The sequence below is a fragment of the Pempheris klunzingeri genome, chromosome 4 (assembly GCF_042242105.1).
Source record: "Pempheris klunzingeri isolate RE-2024b chromosome 4, fPemKlu1.hap1, whole genome shotgun sequence".
In the NCBI taxonomy this organism is placed as follows: domain Eukaryota; kingdom Metazoa; phylum Chordata; class Actinopteri; order Acropomatiformes; family Pempheridae; genus Pempheris; species Pempheris klunzingeri.
Window position 1 is genome coordinate 22,467,747 of NC_092015.1, and position 20,030 is coordinate 22,487,776.

The 20,030-nt window shown below is 39.4% G+C and overlaps 1 protein-coding gene across 1 annotated transcript in view; it reads left to right on the plus strand.

Annotated features, from left to right (window-relative positions):
• The window catches only part of lsamp (limbic system associated membrane protein), a 186,264-nt gene extending 166,574 nt beyond the window's left edge, over positions 1 to 19,690 (plus strand). Inside the window, exons 5-8 of the mRNA XM_070829039.1 lie at positions 4,616 to 4,747; positions 5,563 to 5,683; positions 15,192 to 15,340; positions 18,305 to 19,690. Coding sequence (XP_070685140.1) covers positions 4,616 to 4,747; positions 5,563 to 5,683; positions 15,192 to 15,340; positions 18,305 to 18,402 — 500 coding nt within the window. The 3' untranslated portion in view covers positions 18,403 to 19,690. The remainder of the gene's footprint in view (positions 1 to 4,615; positions 4,748 to 5,562; positions 5,684 to 15,191; positions 15,341 to 18,304) is intronic.
• The last annotated feature ends 340 nt before the right edge of the window (positions 19,691 to 20,030 follow it).

Sequence of the window (20,030 nt, forward strand, 5' to 3'; positions counted from 1 at the left end):
TTTCGCCCATTACTTCTCAGCTGTTGGCAGATGTTATGTTGTATAACTTAATTGCTTGCAGATGTTTCCTGTAATTCTCAATTATTACAGGGTTTCCAGTTATACAGTATCCTTTTGCAGCAGAGTGTATCTCTCACTTTCAGGGGTTTAGACCCACACTGTTTGAAACTCTCACATCAGAGGTATTACCTCTCAACAGCTTCTGAAAGAATGCTTTCTTAAAAGAAACGGAAGTCATCAAGCAGCATAGCAAAGGCAATTTAGTTTAAGATCTCTGCGTGCTGCGTATGCAGTTCTCTCTGATAGTCATGTAATAGTTTCATACTAAAATTAGATATGCAACCCCTAAAATGGGATACCTCTTCAAAATAAAATAACACAGACAAAATGGGATAACACCTTTTATTGCATAATGATAGCTGCATCCAAGTAATGAGATGAAGATGAACAGTTTTTATTTCTGACAGGGGGATGCTTTATCTTCTGTGTTCTCTCAGAGTAGGAAATAGACCCATATTCTCTGTGCTCCTCAAGGCTACTGACATTTGCGTGTTCTCCACTCCAAGTACACCGAGAGAAATGTTGGTGAAAAGGACTTCCAACAAGGACATGTAATCAAAAGATGTGTAAGGGAATCAACTCTGACCTGTATTCAGGGAGTTAAAGGAGGGAGGGATGGCATTCATGTGTATGTGAATGTGCTCATTTCTTTAAATTTGATGGATTTCAAATGCATCCAAACTAGGCAAAACAAGCTATTTATGAGTTACTTCAATAGGAAATAGAAGTGACAGAACAGATAACATTACATTTTACACAAAATTCATTTACACATTTTGATAATGACAAAGAATGTGGCAAATCCAATCAAATAGGTAGTTAAATGTGAGCCAAATTAATTTTTGCACTCCATTGTAGTCCAGACTGAAATATCTATTCAATATTTCAGTAACTATTTAATGAATTACCATGACATTTTTTATATACATTAAATGTCGAAGTTGAACGGCACAATAAAGCAGGAAATACATGACACATGAACTAAACTTCACAAACTTGACAAGACGTAACATCAGGTCCGGTTCTTTTGGTTTATGACCAAATAGTTTCAACAGACAATCACATCGCTATCAGCCTCAGCTGCACTTTGCAAAGTGCTTGTGTTTAGTAGAAAACCTGATTTCCTCCCTCTATCCAGCATAGAAAAGTGATGATATAAGAGTTATAGATGGCAGGACTTTTCTAATGTGCACACTTTGAATGTCTTCACATCAGTTCATGCGTGCATGCTTCTTAGACATCTTAGACATAGACACAACGCCTCAACACAGGTACAGGCACACGTACTGTATACTGTACACAAAGTCTTCAATTCCTTCTAGATAAGATTAACCAGTCTATCTTCATTATGCTTCATTAATAAGATAACATGTGAAGCACACACTCCGGGCGATTGAAAGTCTTTGTCCATTCTCCGGTGGGCACAGACAAAGACGTGTGAAATGCTGTATTGTAATTAATTGTTTCTTTGGGCAATACATCACTTTCCATTCATCCTTCATGAGCTGCTCTCTACACACACCAGGTGTGATTACTGACAGTTAATTGCTGAGCTTCTTCCTCTCATCCCTAATTTAAATTCTCTTCTCTCCTCTCTTCCCTGTTCTTTGATCTTCGGAGTCACCTGATTCTTTCTCTCTCTCTCTCTCTCTCACTATATATATATATCTTCAATAGAATTTCCATGGCAACACATTTTCAATCATGCCTCTCCAATCACGTTACTTTGACAGTTGGTCTAGGGAGAGTTGACTACGATCTGGTAAAGACTTTGATCGTGATCCCACTGATCTTTCGATCAATCTGAAATAATACCTCATAAGCTAACCTCCACCATGCAGTTGATTTGGATCATATAGTTATTTTTCTCTTTCTGTTTCAAACACATGGATCAGACTCTTTTTTTGTAGATATTTGGCATTTGAATTGAAGGCATGTAGAAAAGTCAGATGGATGTTTTGGGGGTGTTGTTACCTGGTGTTTTGTGAGCTTTATGGCATGAAATGGCACAGCATTTATGTGTGTTCACCAAAGCAGAACAGCTGCAGCAGAACAGCAACTAACCACTGTACCTGAAGTTGCCGGGTCATTTCTCAGAGCCTGCAGCCCCTCACTTGTAATGTGAGCATGAACTTGCCCACAGTTGTGACTACTGACATTTACTCTTGTTACAAACACTGCAAAGAGGAGAACTCTGGAGTGACTATTCACTCCAGAGATGCAATTTTTTTCCACCGCTAGATTCCATGACTTCTTAATTTCTTAGATTAAGAGGAGTATCAGCCAAGGAGACGCCTTCATTCATTTAGTTAAAATAATTGTGTCTTTTTTAGAAATACCCTGAGATCTGCACTGGTGGTTCAGGTTGAAATGTATGTAGAACAGATATGTAATGAACAAGCTGTACATCTTTGCATAGTGTGCAAACACAGTACATACAGTATTAATAATCACATCTCTGTTTAATTCATTGCGATGTCACACACATCCACCATTTAAATTCATTTCACAAATAATGACATCTGAGGCTCTTAACACCAATACTATCTTCACATGTGCTAAAAGATGAAGCGCTATTAACATGATTTTTAATAAGATATAGCAGATCTTCGCTAATGAGACACCAAGACGCTGTGCTCTTTCTATGGCTAATTAGCTGAATTGCTCTTTAAACGATTAGTCAGATATTTGTCTGACAGTGACTGTGATTTTCTTGCACTCTGTTCAGATGTTTTGTCTGACATTTGGAGATATAGTTCCTCTGTTAATCACAAATAATAAAAGTCAGCTTAACAAGTTGCTGACTATTAAATGTGCTTTCGGTTGAAAAGCCAATTTAAGACATTCAGTATGAGTTTTTCAGCATGACCTGACTGTGAATTTGAATTAGCCCTGTTGTGGAATGAGTGTGGAAGCATGCTGCATTTCCAATTGTGCTTCAAGCCAAGTGCTTTTTAGATGGTCAAACAGTGTTTGAAACCCCCTCCTCCCATACCTGTTCAACCTCTCTCAGGCTCTCCTTTTCATTTTTCACTTTATTCATTACTGTAGTGACTTGTTGACTTTACTTTTTGTGCAACATAATGAATGCCTTTGAGGAGAGTCTAACCAAAAGTGTGCCCTGCTACCCCATGTCAAAGAATCCAATCACGTCTCCCTCTTTTTTTATGACGGCAGACCCATCTTCAAGTGTGGCCATTCAGAAAAGCTATAAACACTCTTGCATACTGACATTTTTAAAGATCCTGACACCCATCAAACTTAATATTTCAGCAATGCAGAAAATCGCGTTCCTTTTTTTCTTAAACATACAGTGTTTTGGATACGGTGTGTACCTGAAAGTTGAATCCCAATGAGATCACCATTGGCCATTTTGCTTCTCTTTCATAATAGCAGAATAATAGTTTTTGTACCAACCCTACCTATGCTTAACACAGCTGATGGTCTCAAACACATTAAGAAGGCAAGAAATTCCACAAATTAACTCTTGACAGGGCACACGTGTTCAGTGAAAACCATTCCACCTCATGAAGCTGACTGAGAGAATGCCAAAGCTGTCATCAACAGTGGTAAATCAAAAATATAAAAAATTTCCTGGTTTCTTTGACACTTTTTAATTTAATACATAATTTCATGTGTGTCCCGTCATAGTTTTGATAGCTTCAATATTCATTTACAGTGTAGAAAATAATAAAAATAAAGAAAAAAACACGGAATGAGAAGAACACTTACTGCACACCTACTGAGGGGACTTTTTAACACCATGACACCATGAACACTGCATTTAGAAAAGGCCCTTTCCTTTCAGCGTGACAGCTAACAATCAGCAAACTGACAGGTTCTGTCAGAAAGAGCCACAAGCATAGCCTAGCAGCAGATCTGACAACAAGTCACTGATTAATTAATCCAATCAGCATTGGATTTAGACGTGTGGTGATTTGTTTATGTTTTTATATTGGGTTAGGTCAGCTTGAAACTGGGACAGTCCAGTCTAGTCGTCTAGTCACCAGTCTAGTCGTCTAGTAGTCTAGTCACTATAAACCTGACACATCCTAGAAAGATGCTGAGGCCCGCTAAGTAATAGTTTAGCACATAATCCCCACATCCCTTCCATAAAACTAAAGCTTGCCACATTTATACTTCTGTTCTTGAATGGATTACACAATGTGTTAATTATTGAGCTTTAGGTATTGTTAGGTAGGGCTTTTTAACCTTTGAAGAGAGCCAGGCTAGCTGTTTTCAGTCTTCATGCTAAGCTAAGCTAATTGGCTGTCGCTTTATAACCGACAGAGCACTGTATCAATCTTCTCATTCAAATGTCACCAAGAAAGTGAATAAACATGTTACATAAAATGTTCAGATATTTGAGTCAGTTTCCCTTCCATCCAAACTGTTGGCCAGCTTACTATTCTGGTTTGGAGTCACTGAGAAAGATATTTCATCACTCTGGTACAGTGCTCAAACACTAACTTTGTCTTTATCCCACCTCTGTCTTTCTCTCCTTTCTCCTGTCTCTCTCGTTGTTCCTCTCCCTCTATTCTATCTATCTCTGCAGCAGAGCCGCTGGATGGAGAGGAGTACCTGGACATTATAGGTATCATGCGAAACCAAGCTGGTCGTTATGAATGCAAAGCCAGCAATGATGTCGCCACGCCTGATGTCAAATATGTCAACGTGGTTGTCAACTGTAAGTAACAACAGACAGCAGCAATTGCAAACTAAACACTGATCAATATTCCCACCACATTTCATGTCAGACCTTTCCGAGATTACACACTCAGCAGAGAAAAGCATATGAACGTCATTTATGATTGGAGAAACATGTAGAATATAGTGTGCCAGAGAGTAAAGGTGTATCTTGAAAGTTTTGGAGCACCCTTCAGTATTCTCAAGATGAATCCAGGTAGAAAGAGAAAGATCTCAAACTTTGATTACAGTTGTCATTTCCATGGTAATTTTGTACCACACTCTCGTACCACATAATCATTTAAGAGGCACTTAGCATTTCAAAACAAGATCAACTAATTACATCTTGTCAGGGGTCAGTGTTTGATTTGATGAGAGTATATACATTGGCTATTCAGGACTGGAGAACTCACTGTAGAAATCATTATGTGTGTATTTGAAGTTTTATACTGATTATGTTTGGGGCTTTGAAGACCAAAAACTAGAATTAAATTCCATGCAACAGAATGTAGCACGTAAAGAAAATTCTTCATTACCATGAACTTGTCTATGATATTAGGTTTTTTTGTTTGCTTTTGTCCATGAGATTCAACACGGAGCATATCTCATCATATTAACAGGCTTTTCAATTACCTTATTCAGACACACTCCACAAAATGAAATGAATTCACTTTTTGGGAAAAGGAATCATGAAAAATCGAAGGAAAACACAACAAGTGTCACATGAAATTATTCTATTACAAGGAGCCTTGATTTTGCCATTGATTAGAGTTGGATTTAAGATGGAAATTTTGTCATCCTTCTTTGACTCTGCAGACCCCCCAACAATAAAGAAAACCCAGAGCTCAGAGACTCAGGTCGGCCGCATGGGGACACTGCAGTGTGACGCCACTGCTGTGCCCACACCGGAGTTTGAATGGTACAGGGACGAAAAAAGGTAAAACTGGACACACGTTTACCCATTTGCACCCACTACCACCTCCCAGCACCAATGTAACAAATGGACACTTTACAGAGCTGTGTACACCTGATCCTGCCTCAGAAAGAACATTACAAGCTCCAAATAGACAAACATATTTGGGTAAGTTCTTAATAGCATATTCTGTATTACAACACTTAAAGATCAATAACAATAAAAAACAGATAAAGACACTTGGCAGCACACTCATTCAAGATGATGTGAATTTTCTATGTTGCAACCCAATCACTGACCAAGAGAGTGAGCTAAAATACATGAGCTGTATACAACCAATTATACAAGCCATGAGGTAGAGCACAAGCCATTAGTTTTTTTATAAAAAAGAAACCAACCATATCACCTGTACTGATCCACCAAGGCTGGTGGCTGAAGCCTCTTTATTCATGTAATGATTAGATGTAATGATGTCATTTTACTCCGACGGAAAACCTTCTCCCTCTTACAATTGAAATGACTCAATGCAATAAAATCCATGAGAAAAACCACTTTGAAAATTACTGTATTACAACAGTTTGAGAAGATTTGAGCTGTAACGCTTTAGTACCAGAGCTTATGAAGTACTTCCCTTGTGTAGGATTCTGTATTAAACCATTCTACTTGTGAAACTGATAATCAGTTGAAGCTATAGAGTCTTGGCGGTGGCACGTACAGTGGGGCAAAAAAGTATTTAGTCAGCCACCAATTGTGCAAGTTCTCCCACTTAAAAAGATGAGAGAGGCCTGTAATTTTCATCATAGGTACACTTCAACTATGAGAGACAGAATGGGGGGAAAGAATCCAGGAAATCACATTGTAGGATTTTTAATGAATTAATTGGTAAATTCCTCGGTAAAATAAGTATTTGGTCACCTACAAACAAGCAAGATTTCTGGCTCTCACAGACCTGTAACTTCTTCTTTAAGAGGCTCCTCTGTCCTCCACTCGTTACCTGTATTAATGGCACCTGTTTGAACTCGTTATCAGTATAAAAGACACCTGTCCACAACCTCAGACAGTCACACTCCAAACTCCACTATGGCCAAGACCAAAGAGCTGTCAAAGGACACCAGAAACAAAATTGTAGACCTGCACCAGGCTGGGAAGACTGAATCTGCAATAGGTAAGCAGCTTGGTGTGAAGAAATCAACTGTGGGAGCAATTATTAGAAAATGGAAGACATACAAGACCACTGATAATCTCCCTCGATCTGGGGCTCCACGCAAGATCTCATCCCGTGGGGTCAAAATGATGACAAGAACGGTGAATCCCAGAACCACACGGGGGGACCTAGTGAATGACCTGCAGAGAGCTGTGACCAAAGTAACAAAGGCTACCATCAGTAACACACTACGCCGCCAGGGACTCAAATCCTGCAGTGCCAGACATGTCCCCCTGCTTAAGCCAGTACATGTCCAGGCCCGTCTGAAGTTTGCTAGAGAGCATTTGGATGATCCAGAAGAGGATTGGGAGAATGTCATATGGTCAGATGAAACCAAAATAGAACTTTTTGGTAAAACCTCAACTTGTCATGTTTGGAGGAGAAAGAATGCTGAGTTGCATCCAAAGAACACCATACCTACTGTGAAGCATGGGGTGGAGAAATCATGCTTTGGGGCTGTTTTTCTGCAAAGGGACCAGGACGACTGATCCGTGTAAAGGAAAGAATGAATGTATCGGGCGATTTTGAGTGAAAATCTCCTTCCATCAGCAAGGGCATTGAAGATGAAACGTGGCTGGGTCTTTCAACATGACAATGATCCCAAACACACCGCCCGGGCAACGAAGGAGTGGCTTCGTAAGAAGCATTTCAAGGTCCTGGAGTGGCCTAGCCAGTCTCCAGATCTCAACCCCATAGAAAATCTTTGGAGGGAGTTGAAAGTCCGTGTTGCCCAGCGACAGCCCCAAAACATCACTGCTCTAGAGGAGATCTGCATGGAGGAATGGGCCAAAATACCAGCAACAGTGTGTGAAAACCTTGTGAAGACTTACAGAAAACGTTTGACCTCTGTCATTGCCAACAAAGGGTATATAACAAAGTATTGAGATGAACTTTTGTTATTGACCAAATACTTATTTTCCACCATAATTTGCAAATAAATTCTTTAAAAATCAGACAATGTGATTTTCTGGATTTTTTTTTTTTCTCATTTTGTCTCATAGTTGAGTTATACCTATGATAAAAATTACAGGCCTCTCTCATCTTTTTAAGTTTGAGAACTTGCACAATTGGTGGCTGACGAAATACTTTTTTGCCCCACTGTACATGATGGTAGGTTGCAGAAATGACTCGGTAATAATTTGACTTGACTTGCCTTGAGGCGAGGAGCAAACAAAAAATAATGAGATGTGCATTTAATTTTGTTAGCGATGACCGTAACAGCTGTAAACGCTTCGCTGTTTACTGTTATGAGCGCAATTATGGGGGAATTAATGGATAGCGTTTGTTTCTAAATTAAAAATCATACTGAACACTCTTCCCTGTGCAAGTTTTTGGTCAAAATGAGCGCTCATCTCAGAGCTGTCTCAAAACAACGAGACTGCGCTGATGTGGAGCCTGTGATCTCTCAGCAACAGTCCCTTTTAAAATTGCCTGGATTAGGCCCTTTTTGTAGATTTTCTCCCATATGTGGCAGCAGCTTCATCACTTTATTCTTGTGCAAGGCATGCTCTGCAACATTTTACTCAGTGGTTGTAACGGATCTTTTTGATCCCTTTGTCGAATCTATCCTTACAATGATCCCATTGTCGCATTTCATTGTTAATGTGATGACATCATCTGTGTAGTTTGATAAAGACAAATCACCCGCTTAATTGCCCTGTGATTTTGTTGTTAATTGAACATCCCTGTGTGAGACAGCACTGGATTCTGTGGCGTTCTTTATATCATCTAGTCACTGAAAATCTGAGTAACCCTTTTGTCGTACCGCAAGTAATTCCACTGAAATGGAAATCAGGTGTGCCGCACTGCCCGATCCCTGTGAAATTGCGAGTTGTGTGACCAGATACAGATGTTCATTGGAAAGCTATCAGTATAAGTGTTATGCATGTATCTGGAAAACACTTGAGGAGGATCAAAGTGTAATGACATTCAAAGGCAGTGACAACCTAGTCCCTCCATTTCAACACTTGTCATTTAATAACCCAAGGGACCGTCTCCTTTTTTTGCAGAAAACTTGCCACCTGAGTCAGTTTGGGGTTTGAATGGAAAAAGCTAATGATAAGGAAATCGCACATGCAGAGCATCTTGATCTGCAATTTCACTCGCATCCAAACTGCAGCAGTAGAAGTTCACTGCAGATTGGGAGAAAAATATTGAAGGGAGTGTCACAAGTGTTATCAAAGATAGGGTCTCTAAAGTAATAGGCCTATCACCCCACGGCTTCCAAAGAAAGATTTATGGTTGTTGAAATATTTTGCATTATCTGTTGTTTCCAACCTTCATCTATCTCAGTTGTTTTGTCCCCTAGAGGATTTTGGCTATGTGCACATTCATGGCCCCCTCCTCCCTCTAAGCCAGCAGAAGGTGTTATTCCACTTTTTCCTTGGAAGATGATGTTAATACACCATAATAATTTTTTTTTTTTCTATTTTATTTTTGCTTTGCTAGTTGGTTTTACAGTCACTTTCTCAAAGAATCAAAGCTAATGAACAGTAGCCCATTGAGTCTTATTTGCCTGATTGTTAGTGGTCTTGCTCCTGCACTTGTTTCCCTCATCAGTTTAACCTCATTAACACCCTGAAATCTGCATTGAAATCACAAAGAAAATATATTAGTCATAGTTGCTGCAAAGCTTTTGATTCTCACAAAGCACATGCAGAGTTTACGGGAACGGTGCCAGATTTATCACTCAAAATTCTCTGTATTTTTCTAAACAACGGCTTCTTCATTTCAGACACAGAACAGTAGCCGTCTCATTTCTACCTGGCAACTATTGATTTTACCAGCTGAGATGACAACTCTTGCCACCAGATTTTATCAGCTAGAACTACTTTAGGTACCTTTCACTCAATGATTAGGTTGAAAACAAAGTCTTTGGATGACTTTTTAATGTTTCCACCTGAGCTTATATTATACAAGAAGAAGAGCAGGTGGTTGGATTGAGTAGAGAGTAGACTTAAACTCGGAATTTGTAAGAGTGTGACTCCAGGTCCCTCCACCTCCCTCTCTGCTAACACTAACACTGTGGAGATGGCCAGCCAGCCACGGAGATCCAGGTAGCATTCAGGAGATGGCAGCTGTTCCCCTGATTTAACCGCCCACATGATGAAATTTCAAAAGCCCATCTACTACACTTATTAGAAAGAGGTTAGTGTCACTGCTGTTTGAAATTTTGTTTTTCAAATTACAAACTTACTGCTGTTATATAACTATGCTGTTATTATATTACCTTTTCCATCAAAACAGAACAAACCACAGGTGTGATTGCACCGTCACAGGAGACTGCTAGACCTAATGTCAGTGATCTGCATTGTATTATACTGCATTGCAACATTACATAAGGCGACAACACATCCCTTTGCTTTCTCAGTGAATTTACTACTTTTTTGAATTTACCCTCTGTGTAATGTAAAAAAGTTGCCTTGAATGCATTTAATACAACATTTAATATTAGAAAATATTAGAAAACTTTTCATTGGCACAATAAAAAAACAAGAATCTTTCAAGAATGAACAGTAAAACAACTTATCAAGATACTAAAAGGCTCATACCACAGCCAACTTCTGAACAATGTTTCAAGTATTACAAAAATAGAGAAAAATGAAATAGAAATATATATTCTAATAGTATAAACTAGGGATGGGTCATGGTTTTCGAATATTCGTTAAATTATAAAAAAAATCGATAAGCATATATTGCTTTATTTTTGCTGCTCCCTGCTAGTTAGCCCGTTGGGAGCTATGTGAATAATTCGAATAGTTCACTGTGACTATCGAATAGTATTGGGGCTTGAAATGCACATCCCTATTATAAACATGGACCAGTGAACTGGGGTTTGTGCACCTGAGCTACAGGACAGGAGCTCCTGGCCTTTGAGCCACATCGGCTCAAACAAAGCGCTCCCACTGTGGTGGTTCTCACTGTCCACATAAATGGGAAAGGAAAGCACTGAAAAACACCAAGTACGACTCAGTTCCCTTTGTATAAAAGAACTGTTGAAAAGAATTGGATCATGTATGAATATAACATCACTGGGTTGCACTAATTAAAACACACGAGATAAGTTAGAACTGATGGATTTGGATCGTCACCTCTTGTTATTTCAGCCTCAAACACAAACACTGTACTTAAGAATTTCTATAATTCTATATTTATATATTACCACATTATCTTAATTTTTTAATTCTTAATTTTTCTTAAACTTAAATTAAGCTTTGGTCACCTGTTGAATAAATAATTATTGAATACTTTTCTTTAATGATATTTTAACAAACAAAATAAACTGTCGTGTTTCACATTTTAAGTAGTGATACTCTTCAGATGCAGGATTTATCTTTGCACACTGTAGTTGGCGTTGATTAATTTTTTTCATAATATAATTTTATTTTTATATCTTGTGTTTATCTTATCTGTCTTACGGACATGATCTGTTGGTGTGGGGAGGTACGTTAGTGGTAAAACTATTCATATATCCAAGTGCAGTATGTTACCCCTCAAATTTAGTATTTAATCTAGTGCTAAGTTCAATGTGCCCAAACAAATAAAACTGAAGGAGTAAACAATCCAATGTTCAAACAAACTGCTTGGCACGAAATAGTGAGCACAAACAGGCTGCAGAGCTCCCTCCTCTCTACTTCTCTGACTAAAGAGGATTAACTCACCTAACCTTGGGCATATCCATCCTTAAGTCTCAGTCTTGTTACCCACGTGAAAATGTGGACCTCCTTGGCTGATGAAAGGTAACTCATCTTCTGAAGCATCGTTTCACAGCATCTCTGACTTCACCAAGCTCTGAGAATCTCCATGGCGCATAGAGACTTAATTAACCTCAGTAGACATCAATGCATCATGATCTTAAAGCAACTGGACTGGAGTTAACAATTATTTCACCAGAGACTAATTGATCAGGAAGAGTTTTTAACAACGAAAGAAGGATACACATCACTATATATATATAGTATGTATCTATGTGTGTGTGTGTGTGTGTGTGTGTGTGTGTGTGTGTGTATGTGTGTGTGTGTGTGTGTATGTGTGTGTGTGTGTGTGTGTGTGTGTGTGTGTGTGTGTGTGTGTGTGTGTGTGTATGTGTGTGTGTGTGTATATGTGTGTGTGTGTGTGTGTGTGTGTGTGTGTGTGTGTGTGTGTGTGTGTGTGTGTGTATGTATATACTGCAGAATGTGGAGGTAACTGGAGGTGCTTGGGGTGGAGGAGGATCACATTTGCCTGAAATGACAGGTGAACCGGGAACAGTTTTAAACGTTGACAGCTATGAAATGATTGGCTCAAGAGGGTTAGAGCATGAAGTTGATTGGTTCAGTGCAAGAGTGAAAATATGCCCACAATCAGATGATGATTCGAAGAGGGAAGAGGAAGGGAGGGAGGGAGGGAGGGAGGGAGGGAGCGAATGGACATAATGAGTGACATGAGAAGACAGTCCTCCTGGTTGAAATCACGCTAAGCTCCATTACTTCCTTGCTGTCATGACCCTCCCTGCTCTGTTTGTCTCTTTTCGGTGGCCGTCCATGATGGAATTTTGATCAGTGTTAAAATTGGTTGCCTTTTTCAGCCTTGTGATTTAAATAACTTAAGATATTGTCCAGTTTTCTTATGAGCTCCATAATTCTTTACAGTTCTAAAGTCTTGAGAATTCTGTGTTTGTAGAATCGATATGTTTTAAAGTCGATGTTGTTTCTGCTCCCTGGGCTGTAAATCACTCCATCCATGTTTAGAACATGAGAAAACATGAGCTTTGTTGCAAATGTGATTGACAGATGTGTTTGTTGTTTTGTCAGCTGTAACATGACTGTCACAACCACCGGACCATTTTCAATCATTTCTGGGTTACAAGTCTCAGCAGGACTCTCCACTTGATTTCATTTATCACCGGCCTTGAATCATAATAGGCCTGTCACTTTCACTGGCAGTGATAACCTACTTTAGATGCTCCCACACGGTACAGAATCAAATCTGTCCATCTGGTGATTTGCTCTGGTCTTTCATCTCTACCAGCCTGCAACCATAGCCCTGCACACACACTGCTTGCCCTCCGCCAAACAGAGAGGTCAAGTCATTTCAATCTGGGGTTTACTGTAGCAGAGTGGCTGTGTGCTGATGAAAGGATAACTGAAGATATCCAGCAGAGCCCTGCTGCCCTCTGCCTGTGAGGAAGGACGGCACGTATGATAAGTGAAAACACTTCTCTGCAGAAAAGGTAGCTCTGCACGTGGTTTCTGCCAACTTTTCTGATCATGTATTCTACTCCATTGTGTCAGAAGAGGAAACTGGCAGAGACACAAGTATATTTGAGGATGAACATGAAATCAAAAGTGAGAGAAGTTGCTGGCTGCAGATCTGCAATGTGCCAGCACAAGACGACACACTTTGGGGGCCAGGGATGCAGTGCTCTGTTATTCAGTTCCAGCTCAGTTCAGTTACTCAGCTCCACTTTTCTGCTGCTGGGTCTTTAAACTCAAAGCATGTATGCAAATAAAACCAAACTCCAACCTGAAACCTTCACAGAGTAAACAAAAGAGAGTTCTGCCTCTTTTGACCTGTTTGGTCCGTTTATGTATTCCCTTGCTAAGGCATTACGATCATGGATTGTAATCTACAGTAACAAATAACTGCACTGTAGGTGCAGTGTATTATCTGGGTGGGCGGACGGGCCTTTTTAATAGTGCAGTCGCTTCTCTCACACTGGAGAATGTTGCCTTACTGGGGGTGGTGGGTGGGTAAAGGACCTCAGCACTTTACTGCATGCCCCCACTGTGCCGTGAGGTGCCTTTTCCTATTTGTGTTAATGCTTTCTATCAGCCAAGTATGTGTCAGCACAAACTTCTCCCTCCTCCTGCCTGAACTCAGATTACCAAATTACCCAGACTTTAAGCAGGATTAAGTTGAGGTGCCTTAAATGAACTTCACCTCATTTATGGGCTCAATCAGCCCGAAACAAGCAGAATCCATTATGTGCACTGTGTTATTAAAAGAGTTTTGTTTTGTTGTGATGATGTAAGGAGCAGTTCATCAGCAGGGTATACAGTCTGAGTCAGCAAACTGTATTGATTAATTTGTGCAGAAAGGGGTTCAAGGTTGACATAATTGATTGCCAGAGGTTGGTGGTCATTAAGACTCCCAGAAGTGCAGGGAAGGACCTCAGCGGCATGCTAATCTTTCACGCTAAAATAGGATACACCAAAACACAGCAAATAATCTGTCAAAATAAAAGGGAACAGCGGTGTAGAATTGTTCGACTAGATCAAAACAATGTACATACTGTACAGTAAATATCCAAACAGAAATGTTTATTGCACACTTGCACTTTGTAATGGCTGTTTTGTCGTGTTTCTAACAGTTTTTCTGCGTACTTAAATCAAAGTAGACGTGCACAGCCTGAACGTTATCTCTCTGAAATCCTTTTTTCTCGTGCTCACCACATCATAACCTGAAGGCCAATGACCGCTCTCTCATAAACGCAGCATTGTGTCAAGCTGTTGACGGTCTGTTCCAGAATGAGAAAGGATTATCTTCCCTCTTAACAATCTCAATGCCCACACTCAGAAAGTGCACTGACAGTGACCGACATTTATATTGAAATAATTGTCCATTTTTGTGGTTTTTTTTAGATTGAGTGGGTATGATCTGTTCTAGCATGTGACTTGTCTTCAGATGTTTACTTCGCGGGTATCAGCGTTGTAGGTTTGCTGAAACTGTCGCATTCAAATGAAACATTAATTTGCACATGAAGAAATGTAACTGTAATTGTCAAGTGTTGGCAAATTTTTGTGTTATTATTAGTCATTTTTGTGCAGAGCCTATTTAATGTGACGTACGTTCTAGAGGCAGCACTGTTGCACCTCTGGGATGCACCAGCACATTCAGAAAACACTTAGCTGTAAGGCTGACAGTCTAAGTCTATTTTTTACCCTTTAATGCCTGAACCATGAAATAATTGCCAGAAAATTCAGATTTTTTTTTTAACTGGAGTGTTTATTGAACCTTCTGACAAATTACAAAAAAAAAAAAAATGTGTATAATTTTTGCTACATCTAGCATTTTTGTGGAATTTCTTGCTCACAGTTTGTTTGTCTTAACAAACAAAACATATAAAACACAGATAAAATACAAAATAATATCACACTGATGATGTAGAGGTGTGTGTATCAAATATGATACACTTTTATGATACTTTTGATACTTTTTTTGTTGGTTAATGAAGCTTGTGTTCAGTGTCCTTTACTTGTACAAACACTGCCGACTTTATTATTTTTTTACTCCCTTCTGGTTTTAACTCTAATTGTTGTTACTTTGCTGTACGTCTCTCCTCTTCAGGCTGTCCAACGCCCAGGGCATCAATATCCAGATTCTCGGCACTACCACTATTCTCATGATTGCCAACGTCACCGAAGAAGACTATGGGAACTATACCTGCGTGGCCTCGAACCGATTGGGTGTCCAGAATGCCAGTCTTTTCCTCTATAGTGAGTATAGACACTTCTGCTATGGCTTTTTAAAAACACAGCAGGGATTTTATACTTATACTAAAAAATCCCAGCAATTGTTTTAGTGTTTCAAGGTGAGTTGGAATGACTTTGACGTTTTAATTCTATTAACCTAATTTCCCTTTGCATTATTGTAAATCAGCAGGGAGGAAATTGAGTGACTGTATTTCACTGCAAGAGCTGGAAGCTAGTATGAAAACTAAAACCTAGCTGTTTCGGCATTTTTAGTTTTAGTTTGGATCACAGGGTGCTCAACGCTGCATGATAGTAATTACCTAAACTGAGAACATGGGGCTGGTGAGTGAAGGTGACATCAGGGTGTAAGGTGATGTTCAAAGATTTTATTTAAACTCAATGGAATTTGAATGGAACCCTCTGAATAGCTTCTCAAATGTCCCAAAATGTGTAAGACTATATAATAAGTGTATGACTGTAAAGTAAAGTTAATATTCATCTTCATAATTTCCTTTCAGCTTGGTGAAAAATACATTAAAACGGGGGGTTTGCTTTGGTTTGTAGCTTCGTAATCATAGTAATAGTGATCAAGTAATCAAGATAATATCAGAGGGGAGAATAATGCCACATATATGTGATGCACTACAGACCTAACTATAAGGTCAAATCACTATCACAATACATAAAATATGTATTTGAAAGGTAGAAAGAAATGAGTCATTTGTCAGTAATGACTGCACCATATGCAGGTTAATGTCTGTAATGTTTATGAAACTTTATAGTTGCCCAATAGATTTTTGGCCACTAGAGGGCAGGAAAACATGTCAGTAGCTGAAATGGCGCTGGTTTATATGTTTATCAGGGCTAACATGATCGCTAACAGGTGCCTTCATGCACATCCAGCAGACATAAAAGTAACATTAGTATTCATTTGGAGTGAATTTATTAATTACCAGATACATTAATTTGACAGTATTCACTCTCCTTATAGCTCTCTAGCTGCTAGTTAACCAAATATGTCCACCATCCACCCATTAACAGTTACAGCATATGGGGGGGTTATCAGAGCTGTTGGAGGTTGATGGAAGCAGCTGAACAAGCTGAATGAAGCCACAGAGCTATGTGATAATGCTGTTGGAACTATGGCTGATCTCTTCCACATTAGACTATTTTGATATTTTTGTTGCTATCAAATATTTTGATGTGAAATTTTTTTTCTGACACATTTCTAACAAACCTTTCAGAGACCCAACACAAATGATTCACTGCCTGAATTACTGTAGAATTTCTATAGAAGTACTGTGAGATCTTTGACACATGAAAAAGTCATTAGTGATGTCACGGCAGGTGTTTTCCACGGCTAACTGGTGCCGTACGGTGCTGGTCTGAGCCAGCAGAACGGGCTTCCTTCTCCGTGTGGTACGCACACACAGCAGCAACATTCTAAATACAGAACAGTGACTGCATATTTCATATGACCTGTCGTGGCTGAATGCAGATGGAAAGGTGCCATACTGTCTCTGCCAACACACTAATTTACCACCTGCTGCTGTGTGATCATTAGCTGATACAGAGTCGGTGTCATCCCTGCTGTGGCACACAGGCACGGCCACATGGAGCACAGGTCTGAAAATCAGAGCATCTGCCGTGACATTGTTGATTTGTTTTCATTTAATATTTGACCAGAAGTGCGACATGCTTGAAGGTTTAAAGCTATGAAGGGCAGTGCAACCACAGCTTTGTTTTGTGTGATCAATCAGTCAATCAATCTTTATTTATATAGCGCCAATTCATAACAGCATTATCTCAAGAAGCTTTCCATAAAGAGCAGGTCTAGACCAAACTCTTTAATTAGAGAGAGACCCAACGATTCAGGAATTCAAAATTAAGGATCCCAGAATCCCCACATGAGCAGCATCAGATATTATATTAGGCAACAGTGGCAGGAAGAACTCCCCTTTAACAGGAAGAAACCTGGAACAGAACCGGGGGGGGGGGTCTTTCTGCCTGTTGGGTGAGAGTGGGACAGAATGTGTGATGTTGATATTCATTATTAAGCTCTTGTTTCTACTGTTGCCCTGAGAGCTCAATGCACTGGAACTAAAGAAAAGACCAAAGAAAAAGAAAATTAACAAAATATCTTCAATGATTACTTAGAATTTAAAAAATAACAAAGTGCACAGCGAGAAAACACTGCCTAATAAAGAAATCCAGCCAGTCACAACAGAACACAATAGAAATGACAAAACAGTTTAATTCACTTATTGACAAATGAAATAACAATGTTAGCTTTTTTGTTTTTAGTTTTATTTTAACACTCTACAGACACAATGAACCACTATTTGAATCTGTGGCCAAGTAATCAGCAGAAGGCTGAATACTAGACTAACAGCAAATATCTGCAATAACATCAGAACCAGGCAATTACAATGTTAAAACTAAACAAATACAATTACAATGACATTGTTTGCCCCTGAGAACTGACGGATAGTGGCCTCCAGATGTGTCTAAGAGTGCAGCGTCTCTCTATTTGGTTGTGTCTTCTTTTTTCCTGAACGCTGTGTCGTCAGATTGATGAAGAAGGTGAGCTCCCAGTGCCACCACGTATGAACGGCGTTCGAGCTTCCATCAATAGCACAGCATGGCCACTAGATGTCACCAAACATCTATCAGTGTTTGTAGTAATTAACATTCATTTTCACACTGACGTAGAGGACGAGCGTATGTACATATGGATATCTTTCATAGCAACAGAGTGATATTACTTGTCTGTCAAACAGAGTCGGACTCCAAATGATGGATTATTACAGCATTCTTAAATACTATCAGTGTGAATGTGTAAGAAAACCAAAATAATGGATATCCAGGTATTTGTTGTCCTTTTTCCTTGAAGTACAGTTTTCTCTTCAGATGGTGGGTCAGTCTGAGTGAGCTCTCTGACAGTGACTCTCTCTCTCTCTCTCTCTCTCTCTCTCTCTCTCTCTGCAGGACCTGGGACGGGTCGAGATATCAACGGCTCTGTCTGCGTCTCCCAATCACTGTGGCTCCTGCTAGCCTGCTTCGCCTGCCTTTACTTCAAGTGTTAATACCACTGCTCTCCTCTTCCTCCACTCCCCCCCTCCTGGCCTTCCTTCCTCCCTCCCTTCGTCCTCCTCCTCCTCCTCCTCCTCTTTCTCTCCAACTCACCGACATCCTTATTGCTACCTTATTACCAACTTTACTACCCCCCCGACACACCCCCAGACTGTTTGCATCATGTTATGAAAACCTTATGTGCTCTTGAGCACAGCTTACAGATGTTACGAAAGCAGTCGGTTACAGTTAGTAAAATGTCACATGAACAAAACAAAACAAAAAAAAAAGCAGTGAAATGAAGGACAGAACAAACAAACAGTGCTCTTTTAAAGAATTGCATTGTTCTTTTTAATTCGAATGCACTCCTTTGTTTCTGCTATCTCTTGTCTGGGGTCCGGATAAGGTTTGTGATTTGTTGTGTTTTTGTTTTCATGGGAATGAAAGCAGAGAGGGGTGCCAACAATCATTTGTCTCTAGAAGTACTGAAGACATAGGGTATATTTCCTCCTACTCCGATAGATACATTATGTTAACTTAAATTGTAGATTTAACAGTGTTTAACCAGTGCATTAATGAGCAACATGCAAAGTATCTGCCAAATATGTATATGGATTTGAAACTAACACATACAGAAAACAAAGGGTAAATACTGCAGCTGACTGTGTAATCAGATTAGAGCTTGATACTAAAGTTTGTACTACCATAATCTGATGCTACTAGACTGAAGCGAAGATATAGAGCACTAGATGGAGATGTCTCCAAACATTGACGTTTGTTTCTAGAGGCAGCAGTCACTTGTTGGTTGTTGCTGTTGAGCCCAGAAATCGAGGATGCAGTGATAGAATCGACTTGATCCCACTCAGCCTGGAGTACAAACCTGGGAAAATTAGCTTATCTGGCGATGGATACGTCCACATCTTCGTTCACTGGCTTTGCAACAGCTGGCCTGCATTCCAAACTTCTTTTGCAACAGGAAAAGAAACACAGTAGGTTATGATGATGCGTACTGTACATAGTAAAATTTTGTATTTCTCTATGAAGACAACCTCTTCAGCCACTGTAACAACAGGAGACAGAGAGAATTGTTGCAGTATGTGTTGCTTGTTCGACCAGCCAACCATACTGCGCAGTTTATCTCTGCTCCGCAGCAGGCTGCACCACATTTAGCTACATATACTGTGCCACAGACAGTATTTGCTTTTAGTCTATGAGTTTTAGGATCATTCTTCTATACTGCTGGAATTTGGATAAAAATGTATGACACCAATGAATGACTTACTTTTTAGTTTTTCTCTTTCAAAGAAGTATGTGTGTTTTAATATGAAATGATACAGAAAAATTCATAATATATTGATATTGAGGTTATTTTTTCTGTCTTTACCTCATTCATTTTAGTTGTGTGTATATATACTTGAATCCAATGTCCTTATACTATATGAAAAGGCATATTTTATGTGTCCATGTTTCTGAGTAGGGTAGCAATTTGTTGAGGAAGAATAATTTGTGTGACCCTGCTCTATCATGTGAACTCAAGCCCATTAGACAATGATGTGTTTTTTTTCATTTTTGTTTCTTTTTTTTTTTTAAAAAAAAAGGTCTAGCTTAAAAAAAAGAAAGTTTTGTGCCGTCACTATCATAC